The sequence below is a fragment of the Sturnira hondurensis genome, unplaced genomic scaffold, assembly GCF_014824575.4.
Source record: "Sturnira hondurensis isolate 20B ecotype Veracruz unplaced genomic scaffold, ASM1482457v3 Scaffold0019978, whole genome shotgun sequence".
Taxonomy (NCBI): domain Eukaryota; kingdom Metazoa; phylum Chordata; class Mammalia; order Chiroptera; family Phyllostomidae; genus Sturnira; species Sturnira hondurensis.
In genome coordinates this window covers 741,730-757,350 of record NW_028092609.1, presented here as the reverse complement: position 1 = coordinate 757,350, position 15,621 = coordinate 741,730, and the positions used below count along the sequence as shown (strand labels likewise).

The 15,621-nt window shown below is 50.7% G+C and overlaps 1 protein-coding gene across 1 annotated transcript in view; it reads left to right on the top strand.

The window, feature by feature from the left end:
- EFCAB6 (EF-hand calcium binding domain 6) overlaps positions 1-15,621 on the top strand; it is a 152,251-nt gene that overhangs the window by 56,942 nt on the left and 79,688 nt on the right. Inside the window, exons 9-10 of the mRNA XM_037028488.1 lie at positions 4,465-4,613; positions 14,022-14,132. Of these exons, the coding sequence (XP_036884383.1) occupies positions 4,465-4,613; positions 14,022-14,132 (260 nt within the window). The remainder of the gene's footprint in view (positions 1-4,464; positions 4,614-14,021; positions 14,133-15,621) is intronic.

The window sequence follows — 15,621 nt, the reverse complement described above, 5'->3', positions numbered from 1 at the left end:
TCTGCGTGAGCAGAGGGTGGACTTGGAGAAAAACGCGCCACAGAAATGCGATAAATAATGGCTGCTGCCAACAGACGTAGAACTTTCACAGCCATTACTCTGAGACTGTGGAAGAGCGCTGTCGGGGAAACATAAGAACAGCCGATGCCGGTCAGGGTGTGGGGGCGGGGAGCGCCTCCGCACACTCGGTCAGGCGGTGAGACTTTATGTTGTCGTTTGTGAATTTGTTGTTTTCCTGAAAACCTGAGCATTACAAAGCACGTGGCCGTTAACAATGTGAGCAATTCTGAAAAGTGTAAAGAGGAAAGGAGTAAAAAATGATTTAAACCCTACTACTATCCAGCAATAATCAAAGGCAACACTCGGAGAACATAATCGCAGGCCTGGCCCTCTTCTCAGACGCAGGAGGACGGCCGCCGCAGTGGGTGGGCGAGTGGATATGCAGGAAGAAGCAACTTTATAAGAAGAGAATTACGCTTTTTTTTTTTTTTTTACAAATAAGGCATGTTGAGTTTGAATGTTTTGGGGGCCGCCTACCTGCCAGGGGTCTGTTACCCTCCTCGTTCCCAGCTGGGGCAGCTGAGGCACAAAGAGGTTGGAGGACTTGCCCGAGGTGACCCTGGAGCTGCATTTCAACCCTAGTCCTCGCCCACAGCGCTGTCCTCAAGTGAAACCGAAGTCGCCTCTGAACTTTGGACACATTCCACCAGCTCAGGAGTTGCTGGGTCCCAGAAGGGCGTGGAGGCAGGAGGAGAGACTGAGGAAGTCGTGAGGGATTGGAGAGACTGGAGGGTTTGAAGGACTTCGGGACTGCAGACAGCAAGGGCTGCTCTGCGGGGCTTCCTGCTGCCCTCCCGCCCCTCACAGTTGCCTGCTGTTTGCACTCCTGTTGGCACTGCGCCCTGTTACTGGGCTTCCCCGCTGCTTTTGCCTTCTTTTTATCGATACCACCGCGCTTACTGTCATCGCTTTCTCCCTTTCCGAGTTCTTTGTTCTGGTTTATTCTCTGGTTGGCTGCTTTCACTGTCTACTAATTTCGTTAAGGAAGGCTCGTGGGCGCTCTTTCCCTTGGTTTTTCATTTTGGAGACTCGCTGCCTTTTGCTCTTTGACTCGGGCACAGACTTGGCGGGGTCTGGCTCTGCCCTCTTACTTCCCTTTCCACCCCGCCCCCAGTGCTGCATTTCCCCGTTGTCCTCTGGCCCTGGGCATGCTTGAGAAGAAGCCTGAGGCCAGCTCATTTTTCCCTGCCCTTGTAGGCAATTGTTTCCCTGCCTAGATGCCTGAAGTATTTCTTCTTGATCCTTGAAATTAAAAAGCAAAAGTAGGCTGCGTTGGCGTGGCGCACTTAGTCCAAGTTTCCTGGAGCCCAGCAGGTTCTTTGCTGCACAGAGTAGTTCTTTCATTCCGGGGAAGTTTCCCTGTTCATTCACTGAATCTCCCTCCCTCCGCCCTCCCCCTCCCTCTGCCAGTCTTCCCTCTGTTCTTCCTTCGGGGTCCTCCTGGTCACCCACCTGTCCATCACCTTTGCCTGTCCTCCATCGCCGTCATCTTCCTGGAGTTGCTTTCATCACCTTGCCCACTTCAGAGGCCGTGCCTTTACTGTTCATTTTCGTTTCAGCCCCGTCGCTTATTCTTGCTGTTTCTAATTTATTATTTCATGTAATGATGTTGCTTTTGTTTTCTATTTTCTTACCTTTGAAATATCCCTTCTCATCGCTTTTATCGTTTTACCATCTTGTCTTCAAGCTTTTCCTTTAATTAATTTATATTTTTATTTAGTTCCTTTTAATGTAATGACACGAAACCTTTACAGGTGATAGCGTTGTTTCTCTACTGTTTCCACACACACTGGGCTCTTTGTCTTTTGCTTGATACTTGTTTCTTGTTTTCTTTTTTTGGCGTGTGTTTGCAGCGCTGGAAACGCACTTACTTTCATCCTGCTCCGTGTGGTTAGGGCGGAGTCATCTTACTCTGGACACAGCTGTGTTACCGGTTTCTCTGCTGTAGAGTGCTCCACGGTCTAAACCTACGCCAACCACACGCCCCCCAGGGACGGCCACTTGGTTGCTCCCTGCTTTGTGCTCATGCACACGCACTGCCTTACGTGGGGTGGCGCACACCTTCTGGTACGCGTGTGAAAGCTTCCCCAGGAATCCCGTCTGTGCGAGATGACTCGCCCGCGTGCAGGGAGCTCGCCCCTCAGTTTTCCTTGGCAGTGCCAGCCGTTTCCAGAGTGTTTATGCCCCTCCCGCCGTGGGCAAGAACGTCTAGCGTTCTGAGTGCCTACTGCCCTTGACGTCACAGAGCTTTAAATCGTACCGCTCTGAGGCAGGCGGAGTGCCACTCAGCTGTGATCGTGACTTTCCTGAGTTTTGTTTTTTAATTGGTGTGTCGAATAGTTTTTTTGCAACCTTCCTTTGGAACATTTTTTGTTAAAAAATTCATTTTCAGCAACCATTTAATGAGTGCCTACTGCATGCCAAATTGTTTTTCATCCTAGGTAACTAGTGGTGAACTAAAGGGGGACAGTCCCTGCTCTCACGGGAAGGTCACGGTGACTGCGTGCCTGAACTTCAGGGAGAGGCGCACCAAATAAACACAAAATCAGACTCACACACACCGTCATAAATACAGCTCATCTTGAGTGGCGTGACAGCAAAGGACGGGTGTTAAGAGAGAGGACAACAGGGAGACCTTACTTAGATTGGGGATCAGGGAAATATTTACACAAACTGAATGTGTAACCGTGGGAAAGGAGCGAACCTTTCAGGCGTCCACAGACAGCGCGACGGCGCGCCATACATCACTGAAAAGTGTGATGGAGATAGATGCTGGTTCTTACGGGAAACTATTCACGACATATTGTTAAATGAAAAAGCATTTGTCAAACGTGAAGGTATAGCATGATCCCATTTTTTAAAAAAGATTTTACGTATTTATTTTTAGGGAGAGGGAAATGGAGAGAGAGAGGGAGAGAAACATCAGTGTGCGGTTGCCTCTCGCACGCCCCCTACTGGAGACCTGGCCTGCAACCGGGCATGTGCCCTGACTGGTGACCCAGCAGGGGACGCTTTGGTTCATGGGCCAGCACTCAGTCCACTGAGCTGCACCAGCCAGGGCTGATCCCATTTTATAAAATTTTGTGTTTATATGATTATCATGGGAGTTCTGGGAGCACTGTGTAGAAAATGGGTAGTGAGACTTCCAGGCACCTTCACGTCTTTTTTTATATTTTACAGAATTGCTTGCATTTTTATCTTTTGCTTCATTGTAAACAGTGATGATGAGAATCCTGAAAGGTTATGCTTGTCTCAAAGGTGCTGTGTTTCACTCCCTGCTCCTTTTCTGCTGCCACCAGCAACCCTTTCCTGAAGCAGATTCCTGGAGTAGGAGGGCCCAAGTGGACTCCGGCATCCAGTGAGCACCCGAGGCCTACTCGCCTCCATGGGGCCTCCCCTGGGCACCCCGCCTCCCCGAAAGAGAGGTGTGCAAGTTTAGCTGCACTGCAGGTTCACTTTCCGCAGCTTTCTGAGAAGCTTGGGCTCCGTGAGTCTCTATGTCTTTTTAAAGACTTTCTTGAGGGATTTCCAGTATTCTTGGACAGTCCAAGGAGCTTAATGAATCTCCTGGTTACTTTTGTGGGTCCAGACTCCTGTACATGTAGTTCCAGGCTCCAGCGGCTCAGCCGCCTTTTGTACCAAGGCAGTGGCTGTTTCGTTCACCTTACCCCAGCCAGCAGGAAAACTGAAGTCAGACAGAGTGGAGAGGGCTAGAAATACCGGAGAATATTGTTATTACTTGGTAATAAACTGCAGGAAAACCACTGGAAAGAAAACCAATCTTCATAGTATTTTTATGAGTCGTATAAAAATCAGTGGTTAACCTACTTTACTGCATTTTAGAAGTCCCATAAGCAAAGTGCGTTCACCCCATTTCTTTGTAATTCCCCCATCAACAAAAAAAGAATAATTAAAGAAATGTCCAATGTGTACTGTTTATGCGATCCTTATATTAATAATTTTCCTTACTACAAAGGCTACTTGTGTTTTTAATAAAATGTTGCCAGCTTTTTTGTTTGATCGCCTGGACTTACTCAGGGGGAGCCTAGGGCGGGCTTGCAGCAGGGGAGGGCTCCGAAGTGTATTAAGAAAGATGTATCAAACTGGCAGCGCCCCCACCCCAGCACCCCGGCTCTGAAGTCCGCGGCGGGGCCGCAGCGTGCTCTGCCTTCCCCGAGAAGCGTGTCTGTCTTGCCACTCGCGTGGCTGTGAGTCGCGACGCTGTTGTGTAGAAGCTCATCAATTAAACATTTGAGGTTCAGCACATGCCATGGTAACCTTTTTGATCACTTTTCGAAGAGGAAAATGGGAAGGGATTTTGGCAAAAAAAAAAAATAACATGGCTGAAAAGCTCGGTGAAGTCGGTTGCCGAGGAGGCAACACTCCCATTCTCTCTCGTCGCAGTTTTCAAAGTCCCGTGAAAAGATTGAAAAAGCCCTGAGTGCGGGGGACCCCTCCCAGTGTGGGTACGTGTCTTTGAATTACCTCAAGATCGTCCTCGACACCTTTGTACACCGACTGCCAAGAAGAACTTTCATCCAGCTATTGAAAAGGTAAGAGCCCCACTGTTTCCTTGACGCTTTCCTCCCCAAACGTCAACTGTGAGGATAAGGAACAGCTTCATTTATTTTTTATTAATGTTTTGGGCTTTTTGCTATTGAAAATTTCAAATGCACGAGACAGTGAGGAGAATCAGGGAAGGGGCCTGCTGCCAGCCCCAGTGGTCAGCTGCAGCCCAGTGTTCTGTGCCCACCCTGGCCATTTTCCCTCTGCCCCAGAGGGCTGGGGACAAGTCCAGGACACTGTGTTTTCCTGAAAAGGCCTCACCATGTCTCTCAAAGACAAGAATTCTTTTTTTTTTTTTTAGATTTTTTAAAAGATTTTATCTTTAGAGAGGAAGGGAAGGAGAGAAATATCAATGTATGGTTGCCTCTCATGAGTCCCTGCCCTGACTGGGAATCGAACCCCGATCGTGTAGTTCGCAGGCCTGTGCTCAATCCACTGAGCTACACCAGCCAGGGCAAGAATTCTTTTTAAAAACATGGTGAAAATACTGTTTTCACACCTCACAGGATTGTGGAGGATAACAGTAAACATCCAGTCAGGGTTCAAATTTAACTGATTGTCTCATATTTTCTTTTATAGTTTATTTGAGTCAGGATCCAGACAAGGTTTGTACTTTTGAACTGACTGACTCACCACAAGTCTTTGCAATCTCTAGGCCCCTCTCCCTTTGCCGACTGTTTCCCCGGCGAGGCCTTCGTAGAAGTCTGGGCTGTTTGTTACGTGGAGTTTCTTACAACACAAATCTGACCAACTGCCCCACAGTGACATGAATGTGTCCTCCTGTCTGCCCCCAGCCCCAGCCCTGCGTGGATAGGTACACAGACCCAGGTTCAATCTGGGGTGAGCCTGTGTGGACAGGTGGTCTCCTTTTCACGATGTCAGCAGCCGGGGGCGGGGGTGGGGGTACAGTGGCGACTCACTGATGAGTGACTCTGGGCCGTTTCTGCCTCTGTTGGTCAGAACCCTCTGTACTGAAACCCCCTCCCTGGGGAGGTGGCGGCAGTGAGACACTGTTAACACAGAAGGCTGGGGTGTCCTTGGTTCTCACTCCTCACTTACACATCTTCAAGATGAATTGGTTTCCTAGCATCCTCCAAAAGTGAACGATGAGCACTTTTTCTTAAAAAGATATTATTATGACCCTGGCCAGGTGGCTTAATGGGTTGGGTGTTGTCCTGTACACCAGAAGGTTGCAGGTTCAATCCCCAGTGAGGGCATATACATAGGTTGCAGGTTCGATTCCCGGCCGGGGTGTACGGCCCGGGGCAACTAATTGATCTTTCTCTCTCCCTTCCTCTCTCTAAAATCAGTAAACATATCCTTAGGTGAGGATTAAAAAATATTTACATAAGTATTATGAATTCATGGATATAAGCTTATTTGACGTGTCTCAGTCCATTAGAATTGTTCTCACCAACAAGCAGTCTATTCCATCTTGGCCAGTGGGAACCTTTTGGCGTTGGCCTGAGTCCTGCTGGTGTGACCCTCAGAGCCCCCGGCAGCTCTCTGGCGTCCTTCGGGACAGCGCTGCAGTGCCCCGGGTGCACCCCTTGCCCCGACCTGGAGGCAGCCATTTCTCCAAGGAGCCTGTTCCTTTTGGTTGGAAGAGGTGTTTGCAGACCTCACTCTGGGTGAGGGGCACTGCCTCGCAGGGGCCTGGTCCTCTGTCCTGGTGACTCGAGGGACTTTTCTCAGGGGAGTGGCGCCGAGGCTGATGGAAAGGATGTCCTGTGAAACTCGGGTCGCTGCTGCGCACCGCGGGGCTGCCTGGGGGAAGGGAGAGGGGGAGCAGCCCTAAGCCGGGCCAGCGGGCCCACCTCCCTGCAGCCCCGCTCCTCAGCCCCTGTACTCGGAGTCACCGCCTGCGGCCTCCGAAGCGGAAGGGCGTCTGGCCCTGGGGTGTTTCCGTGGGGCAGCAAACAGCTTTACCATCCTGCCTGTGCCCGGGGAGGTTCTGTAGGGGTGACTCTCTTGGATTAACTGAAAGTTATATGGACAGTTTAAATTTCATTTTCAACATTATACAACTAATAGTTTAATGGTAATAAGAAAAATGAGAAGCAAGCATCACCATCCACCTTACATAACAAATTTACTGTTTTCATTTTCCCACATTCTGTTCTGTTTGTATTCATATAGATATATAATTTTTACATATTTGTAATCCAAGTATATCTACAGTTTTATGTTGTGCTTGTAAAATAGGAATGCATATTACAGACATTCTTCATATTGTCTCCATAGTTTTCCAAATTATGAGTTTAACGGATACATATCAAGTGCGTCTCTCTGCCAGACGTTGGGGGAGGTGCTGAGAACGCAGATGTACGTGACAAACAGCCCGGGCTTGTGGGGCTGACAGAGCGGAGGGGGTTCTGACCTGGGCTGGAGTGGATGCATGGGGGGCCAAAGACACCACTCCAGGCTGTCCAGATGACCCAGTCTAGCCAGGGACCCGGGGTCTTCAGAGTCGTGCCCTTGACCCCACCCACCCAGACTGCCCGGTGGGATGGGCACAAGAGACTATAGCAAGGTGGGTGCCCAGGTGCAGAAGGTGTGAGCTGTGAATGCTGTGTGTCCCGCATCTTCCCGGTCAGCTAATCCCCGAAGAGTTACCCTTTTCATGCCTCTGACTTCCGAGCCCCACCTCACCCGCCCGGTGCCAGAGTGCCCGTAACAGCCTTTTCTGATCAGTGTCCCTCAGGTACATCTCTCCCCAGCCTTTTACTTTTGTCCTTTGGTGGTCATGTTCTGGGTGTGTTTCTTGTAAAATAGCAAATACCTGTGCTTTCAGAACTCCCAAATGAGCGTCTTTGCCTTTGTAATGGTGAAGTTTCGTCTGTTTCCATCTGTTGTGGCGGCTGTTCAGGGCTCTCCTACCACTTTACTTCAGCCTCCATCACTCTGCCATCCTTTCTCGTCCTTCTCGGTCAAGTTTGGGTCTGAGTTTTCCTTACCACTCTTTTTTTCTCTCCACTGCCTTGAGACTTAAACATTATATTTCTGTTCTTGTAGAGAGTACCCTTAAATTTTTAGCATATTCTAAACTGATAAAGCACGAAGTTAATCAGTGCTTCTGCTGTCATGAATTAAACAAGCACCTTTAACTTACATGTTACCGTTGCCTAGTGCTTTGAACCTGCCTCTTTTTAAAAATCTTCACTCACGGATATTTTTATTGATTTTAGAGAGAGAGGAAAGGAGGGAGATAGAGAGAGAGAGGAACATACATATGAGAGAGAGACATCGATCAGTTGCCTCCTGTATGCACCCTGACCAGGGACCGAAACTGCAACCTTAGTATGTGCTCTGACTGGGAATTGAACCTGCAACCTTTTGGTTTATGGGACGACTCCCAACCCACTGAGCCACCTGGTCAGGCCCTGCCTCTTTCTGACAGCACCTGCATTAGTTGCTACTGTTGTTCTTTAACGTGGCCTCGCCCCTTTGGATGTTCTCGTGTGTGCCAGCGTGTCTGCTCCTCGCTGCTGCATCAGTCTCAGCCTCGTCTCTGGACCCTGTCTCCTGAGGGGCTTTAGTGAGGCCCTGTGTGTGATGAGTGCAGACTGCGTTTTCAAAGTGTGCGTTTCCCCTTACTCCTTCAGGAAGATTTACCAGGAAAGGATCTGTGTCTGAGCTCTTTCCTCCGAGTACCTTGTCGCTGTTGTTCCTGGGGTCCGGCCCCTCTTCTTGCTGCTGAAAGTCTGCTGTTTAACACTGACACTTTGTAAAAGGCATTTTTTCTCCCATTTTCTGGTTGCTTTTATGGTCTTCTCTGTATTTAGATTACAGTGTTCCTGCAGTGTGCCTGGGTGCAGATGTCCGTTTATTTACCCTCCTGTCTCACTCTGAGGATTTGTGTCTCTCACGGACTTGAGAATGTTCTCGGCTCTCATTCTTTGGTCGTTGTCCCCACTGCATTGCCTCAGGTTTTCCCCTGGAACTCCTGTCCAGTGTGTGTGGGACCTTCTCATCCATTTACCATGTCTCTTAGACTCTCTTTGGTATTTCCCACGTCCTTATCTGTCTGGGCTGCATTCCTATAATCTGCTTTAGTTCACCTTTCTTCAGCGTGTTCAACCCCAGGTCTCCCCACCCGAAGTGGGCATGATGGCCCCAGCCCCTTAGAGCCCCAGAGCCCTGTGCAGTCCCACAGACCCAGGGATGCCGTGGCGCCAATGCGCCTTCCTTCGGCTCTGGAGAGGGCTCCCTCCTGGCCGTCAGAGCCTGCGCACAGCCCTGCTTCGGCTGTGTGTAAACCGATTGTGAGATACTCCAGCCGGTGTAGGTATAGTGGGTGCGTCTCTATGTGATTAGAGCAGGAGGTTGGGGGAGAGTCACTGTGTTGCCAGAGATCTTCCCTTCATGCCCTCCTGCGGCCGGAGCAGTCAGACAGGTCTCCAAGGAGTCGGCGGAACTGTCGGAGTCCGACGGGGAGAGTGCGTGGGAGCCGCCCTCGTGAATGGTCGGAGAGCGCGCACGGCCTTCTCGGAGGGGCTGCTCCCGTCGGGCCTGACCGACTTTGGGGCTCTTCGACTGTGACCATCAGAACGTGTCCGTTTGGTCATCATGTGAGTGTTCAGGTTCTCTCTAGTTTTGCATCTGACTGTTCATTCATTGGTTCCATCTAGTCAGTCAACAAATAGTTCTCCAGAGCTTGTTGGGCACCAGGCCTGCGCCAGACACCAGGGACTGGGACAGTGAGGGAGACACCGGCCCTGCCCTCGAGGGGCTCAGCAAGCGTGTGGTTACTAAGCTCAGGTGTGCAGGGCGAGGAGCGGGGTGGGGAGACTCGGCGGGGACTGTCACGGCAGAGAGTAACAGGGGAGAGCTCAGACCCTTCCAGAATGGCCTGGTAAGGTCTCTCTGAAAACTCAAGCTTTAAACCGAGGCCCGAGAGGTCGGGGGAGCAGCCGTGAAGGAGGGGGGAGGGGAGGCCTGGCCTAGGCATTGCCCGCCTGGTGTGTGTGTTCTGGGCCTTGCAGAAGCCAGTGGGGCTGGAGCCCAGGTGAGGAGGAGAAGCCGGCCTGGCTGGGGGCCCTCGGGGTGGAGTCAGTGCCGGGGGCACAGGGCTCTTTGGCAGGTGCCTGCCTTCCTCAGAAGGTCTTTCTGAAAGCTGGATTCAAGGCCAGAGTGTGGAGGCTTTTGCGAATTTTTATGAGGATTGCAAAATTATTCTCTCCAAAAGCGTGGTTTCCAGTGCCACTGACCTTGTGTGACTGTTCTGGTTCCGCTTCCTTTCCAGCGTGAATATCAACATTGTTTTAGAACATTGACAACCCAAGGGGTCATAATGGTGCCTCGGTATTGGCTTACTTTGTCATTTCTGAAGTGACACCGAGGTGGGCCGTGTCCCGAGGCTGGGCCCAGGCTGTCTGTCCCTGACAGGAGTCTCCTTGCTCCCCAGTCACCTAACAGCCCCACCGGTGGTTTAAGTCAGTGTTACCGCTTCTTTGATTAGCCCAGGGTTGTCAGACTCATTGTCACTGGGGCCACCTCAGCCTCGCAGCTACCTTCAAAGGGCCGAATGTAATTTCAGCTCCTTAACTGTTGAGAAGTAGTTACACGTGTCCAGTCCTGAAATTGTTTCAGCCCTTTGAAGGCAATGGCGAGGCTGATGTGGCCCCCGTGACAATGAGTCTGACACCCCGGTGTAGCCATTTTTCAGTAGGTCGATAACCTGCGCAGGGGCCCACCTGCAGAGGCGCTGCAGCTGTGTCCACAGCCCGCCAGCCCGTCCCTGCCCTGCACGGTGACTCTTCACTTGAAGCTGCATTTTAATAGAATCAAACACATTGATCTCCTACCTTTGGAATGTCTTCTGTGGCTTAAAAACCTGTGAATTCACCGTCCTGACCCAGGCTTGGAAAAGACTTTTTCTACTTTGTTTCTTATTTTTTATTTTTTGAAAACAAAACAAACCACTTTATAATCCATTCTGACAGAAGGTGGGTGTCCCAATCAAATTTTTTTCCAAGTAGGTAATCTGCTTGACTGTCACCACTTGTTAAAGAACCCTTTCTTTCCCGGTGGTTTGTGACGTCTCCTCTGTCAACTTTAAATTCTTACCCAGGACTCCGTTGGCAGGTGCTCCCATCCCACCCCGCCCCCGCCCTTGCCCTCCAGAGCGCCGCTGCACACGGATGGATGGACGGACAGAAGGACCCATGGGTCTCTGCAGTGCTCGGCACAGTGGCCCAGCCTGCGGCCCTCTGACTCCCCGTCTCCCCTCGAGAGAGCATACAGGCTCCCCACACTGTCACAGCCAGGTGGCACCCGTGTCCTGAATTTACATGGTCATCGTCAAGGACCCCCCACAAATTATGTGCCCTCCTACAAGGGCATCCACTACAGTCCACCACAAAGCCGTTGGCCTGGGAGGTGTGAACTCAAGCTGGGGCTAATGTCAGCCCTGAGCGGCACGGGTGTGGCCCTGCCCCAATGTCCCTCTTTTCTTTGCTCCCCTCTAATGCCCTGCACAATGACAAAACCACAGGAAAGGGGGAGAGATCCCTGGTTTCCAGGCCTAGGTGCCGGGCAGGTGTGACTTCAGAGGGGCGCACGGGGGAGGGGTGGCTGGCGGAGCTCTGCTGGTCCAGAGTGTGGGTGTGGCCCGAATCTGCAGGCGCACCAGGCTCCGCTGTGGGCTCTGTTCCAGCCGCTGTGATACGGCGAGTGCTGCAGTAAAGCAGGTCATTTTCCAGTTGTAAAAGCGAGTATTTGTGGGGTGCGATAATGTGAGGTATCCCTGTGTATGTGTTAAAACTTATAAAACGGTACACCGAAAGAACAAGTCCATTTTACTGCATTTTAATTTAAGAAATAAAATTTAAAAACACACGCTGTTTTAAGGCAAAAAATACAGGAAATAATAAAGAGGGAAGTAAAAATCTAATCTCTCGAGCCTAGCAAAATGATTTGAGAAATTAGTCTTACTATGCAATTTGAGTGGATATTACAGAAAAAAATTGGCATCGTTTAAGTTTGTTATTTTTTTAAATACTCAAGGTCTAGGGCCTAAATGTAAAACACTAACAGCTTGGTAATGAGGCATAAAATCTTAATCCTAATAATATTTTAGAGACTTTAAAAGCTGTTTTCCATCTATACTTTTTAATGTAACAGTAGACTTTAATTGAACAGCTAACGTGACCTTTATTACCAACATGCTGCGCTTTTCGTGCCGCCTAGCCTTTCATACAAAACAGACCCGTGAAAACTAACGCCAGTCTTTGAACAGGGAGAGCAAGGCTTCGGGGGGAGCTGAGACGAGGGAGCGAATGCCCTGCCGACTCCCGCCTTCCCCGGAGACACCTCACCGGCCATGGCGGGGGCGGGCCTTCGCGCAGACACGCCTCCTGTTGAGAAGTTCCCACCCACACCGGTGCCTGGACAGAGAGTATAAGCCTTTTAACCCAGATTCTAGGAAGTACAACAGCCACACCCTGGGATGGGTTTCCAGTTATTGGCCAAGCCCTTTCAACTGGGAGTCCAAGATCTCATCGATTTCCATGTCGTTCTGGAAAAGACGAAGCCCCAGGGATGGAGGCCAGGTCGGCAGTTGCTGACAGTGGGGGTGGGGGCAGTGTGGCTCCAGAGGGGCACAGGAGGGCGGCGGGTGAGGGAGCTGCGAATCAGCTCCCGTGGTCCCAGGATTGAGTGAAATCGATAGTGGGGGAAGCTGTGGTCTCTCTTAGGCCTGAAGGGGCACAGGAAGGCACAGTTACTGAACAACTGTGGCTGAAGGAGAGGGTCGCCCAAGAGCAGGTGAAGTCTGCTGGAGGGGAACGTGGCCCGCCATCTGCAGCCCAGCAGGGAGGGGCCGGGGAATGACCCCCCTGCCCCCTTGCCTTCCAGCTGCCCCTTCCCCTTCCAGTCTCCTGCAGGCGCCTCCCACTGGCCAACCCAAGAGAAAGCCAAGGCACCGGAGGCCAGCTGAGGCCGTCCACAGGGCGCTGTGCAGAGCAGACACTGATCTAGGTGGATAAAGGGAGACTATGCCGTGGGACCTGCCGTTTTGAGCCTCAGCAGCCGTTAGGGATGAAGCAGATGGCCACGTCTCCCTTTCCCCCCTTTGCAATTGGCTTTCCTTCTCCTTCCGCCAACCCCGTTTCTGACTCCTCCAGGAACTGGAGTGCACAGAGGAAGGAGAGAAGGAGGGGGGCGTGAAAGTTCCACCTTGACGGGTGCGTGCGCTCTGAGCTGGAAACTGCAGCTCTGGTCTGAGGAGGGTCGGAAGGCATCTCCTTTCCTGAGAGCCTTGGCCAGGTTTTTGGATTTCATGTTGGGATGCATTGTTCTTTCTTGGATGAGGGCGAATGCACGCCCCTCTCAGCTCATTGCTGGCTCCCTCCTCAGCTCCTGGCCATCTGGAAGTAGAGAAGGGGAACTTCTGGTGAGGTCTGTTGGCTCCTACAGGTAGCCGTCTTGGGCAGGAGCTGAGGTGACCCCAGGTGTGGCCATGCACACACACGCACACCTGCTGTCTCTCACGTGGGCCCTGACCTACTGACACGAAATCAGTCCTCTCTCAGGCACGAGTGTTCAGCAACCAAAAACAGGGCTGTTTGCCTCATGGCCACTTGGGCATCTCATCTCTGTTGTCCTCGGAGCTCAGCACAGACTCCCCCTGCCACCCTGTTACGGAAGCACGGGGTGTGCTCAGTGTGTGAGTGACACAGGATGGTGGGGACCCAGTACTGTGGGAGGGGTGTTTTAACCTGTTAGCTGTAATCCAGGGGTGTCTGACCCTTTGGCATCGCTGGGCCACACATTAAATATACAAACACTAACAAAAACTGATGAGCAAAAACAAGGTTTTCAGTAAATTTACGATTTTGGGCCGCATTCATAGCTGGCACAAATAGGCTACACACGGCCCACAGGCCTCAGGTTGGACACCCCTGTACCCTCCCGGTGAAGGGCTAGATTGGGCCCACCTGGACGCCCAGGGCTGCTTTTGCTCCCACCCCGGGGTCTGTATCCTTAGTCACACCTGCAAAGTCCTTTTTGCCACTAAAGTCCCATCTTCACAGCCCCAGGGGTGAGGATGTGGAAACTGCGTGGGCTCTACTCTGCCTACACAGTAAATGAGCTCCTCCCACAATGAGTTTGAAGAATTGCTTCAGCGACAGCAGAATTTTAATCAGATGCCTCGGTTTCCTCCGTCAGCCTGTGCTCCAGCTGATGGCAGATGGGGACCTGGAGATGCATAGTCAATTTGATCTTTCCTTGCTTTTTAAAAATCAACTTGTAGTATGACTTTACTAAATTATTTTGTTTACCTTAGATTTGAAAATTTCTAAAAACTCATCGCTGCCATTTAAAATTCCATATTGAACAACTAATCCGTGCAGTGTTACAGAAATAATGTTTGAACATTTTTTTAAATCCAGATTTGGACTTAAAACCACCAAGAAAATCAACTGGAAGCAATTTCTAGCATCCCTGCATGATCCTCAGTGGACGGAAGTTAGCGACACAGGTCCCCTGACAAGAAAACCGTGGTACGTGAAAATGGAACTCCTAAACTTTTGTTGCACAGACCTTGGTATGTAAAAGGAAAGAGATAATCTGAATTACTTTTCCCTCCTTTATTGAATGACGCATTAGTCTGCATAGACTAATTATGAACTTTCTCATAGTGATTTGCATTTACAAATTATTTTCTGTACATTCTTATTTAGAATTACCTTAAAGCTGTAAGGCAGTATGATGATTATTCCAATTTTTAGATGAAAAAAAATGAGACCACGAGGAGTCTTAATGAGGTCCTGGGCTTGCAGAGCCTCGGAGGCAGAGCCGGCGGGCTGAGCTGGGGCACGCGTGCACGCACAGTGTCATGCCAGCACTGACTCCGAGTTGGGCGTGAGCGCGTGTCTGTGAGGTGTTGCGTGGGAAGGAGCAGCACACGTGAACTGGTTGTCCAGCCACTCTGCGAGGTGCGGACGTGGTGGGCTGCAGGATTACTGCCTTGAGTGCCGTTTTTTCTGAGTGTTCTAATTTCTGCTATAATTTTATTGACTGGTTGATTTTTAGAGAGAGAATCATCGATTTGTTGTTTCACTTATTGACGCATTCATTGGTTGATTCCAGTATTTGCCCTGACCGGGGATAGAACCCGCAAGCTTGGCCTATCTGGATGACGCTCTAACCAACTAAGCCACCCGGCCAGGGCCGATTATAACTTTAGATTAGCATTATCATATAAATTGCAGTGGGGGCCCTGAACTCTGCAAAGTACCTCACAATACGACACTTTCGAGTTTAGCTTTGTGCTCTGAGAAGTGTTTTGTCTGTGATGTGCAGCCGGCACTGGCTGCCCGTATAGATCTTAGAGCAAAAGCTTTATAACCTCAGCACGTCCACGGGGAGCACCGGGCCCCACTGTCCAGCGGAGCATACCGCAGCGAGTTCCCATTCCACCCGGTCCGAGCTGCGTCTCGGGGATTTGTGCACATTGGCGACCTCCCTGATCGCCGGCCTCCCCGCGCTCGCAGGGTGTGCCTGTGTGAGTTCATTTCTTAAGTGACGTTACTCCTGTTTTTTTGTCGTTTTCTTTTCCAGTAGCACCGTGTCTACCGGATGGTAGACCACATGAATGGAAACATGAATTTTATTTACCTGAAAACAGTGGTTTCCCACTGTGGGGGCAGTCTGGGCTGCCCGGGAGATATTCAGCAATGTCGTGAGACATTTTGGTTGTCCCAGCTGGGGTGGAGGTGCCCTCGATATTTAGTGAGTGTGACCAGAGAGGCTGCTCATTATTGCACCATGTCCTGGGTAGTGCCCCAGCCACTCACATGCACACGCACATACACACGCACATGTACACGCACGCAAGGAACTCCCTTCAGCGATTCTGCTGCTTTAAGTTTCTGAAAAGCGGTGGTAAGGGCGTGTGTGCTTGTGTGTTTTTGCACAGCTGGAAACAGTAGGTGGCTTAGAGGTGGGCCCTAAAGCCCCTGACACACCTGAGCACTGTAGAGCAAGTGA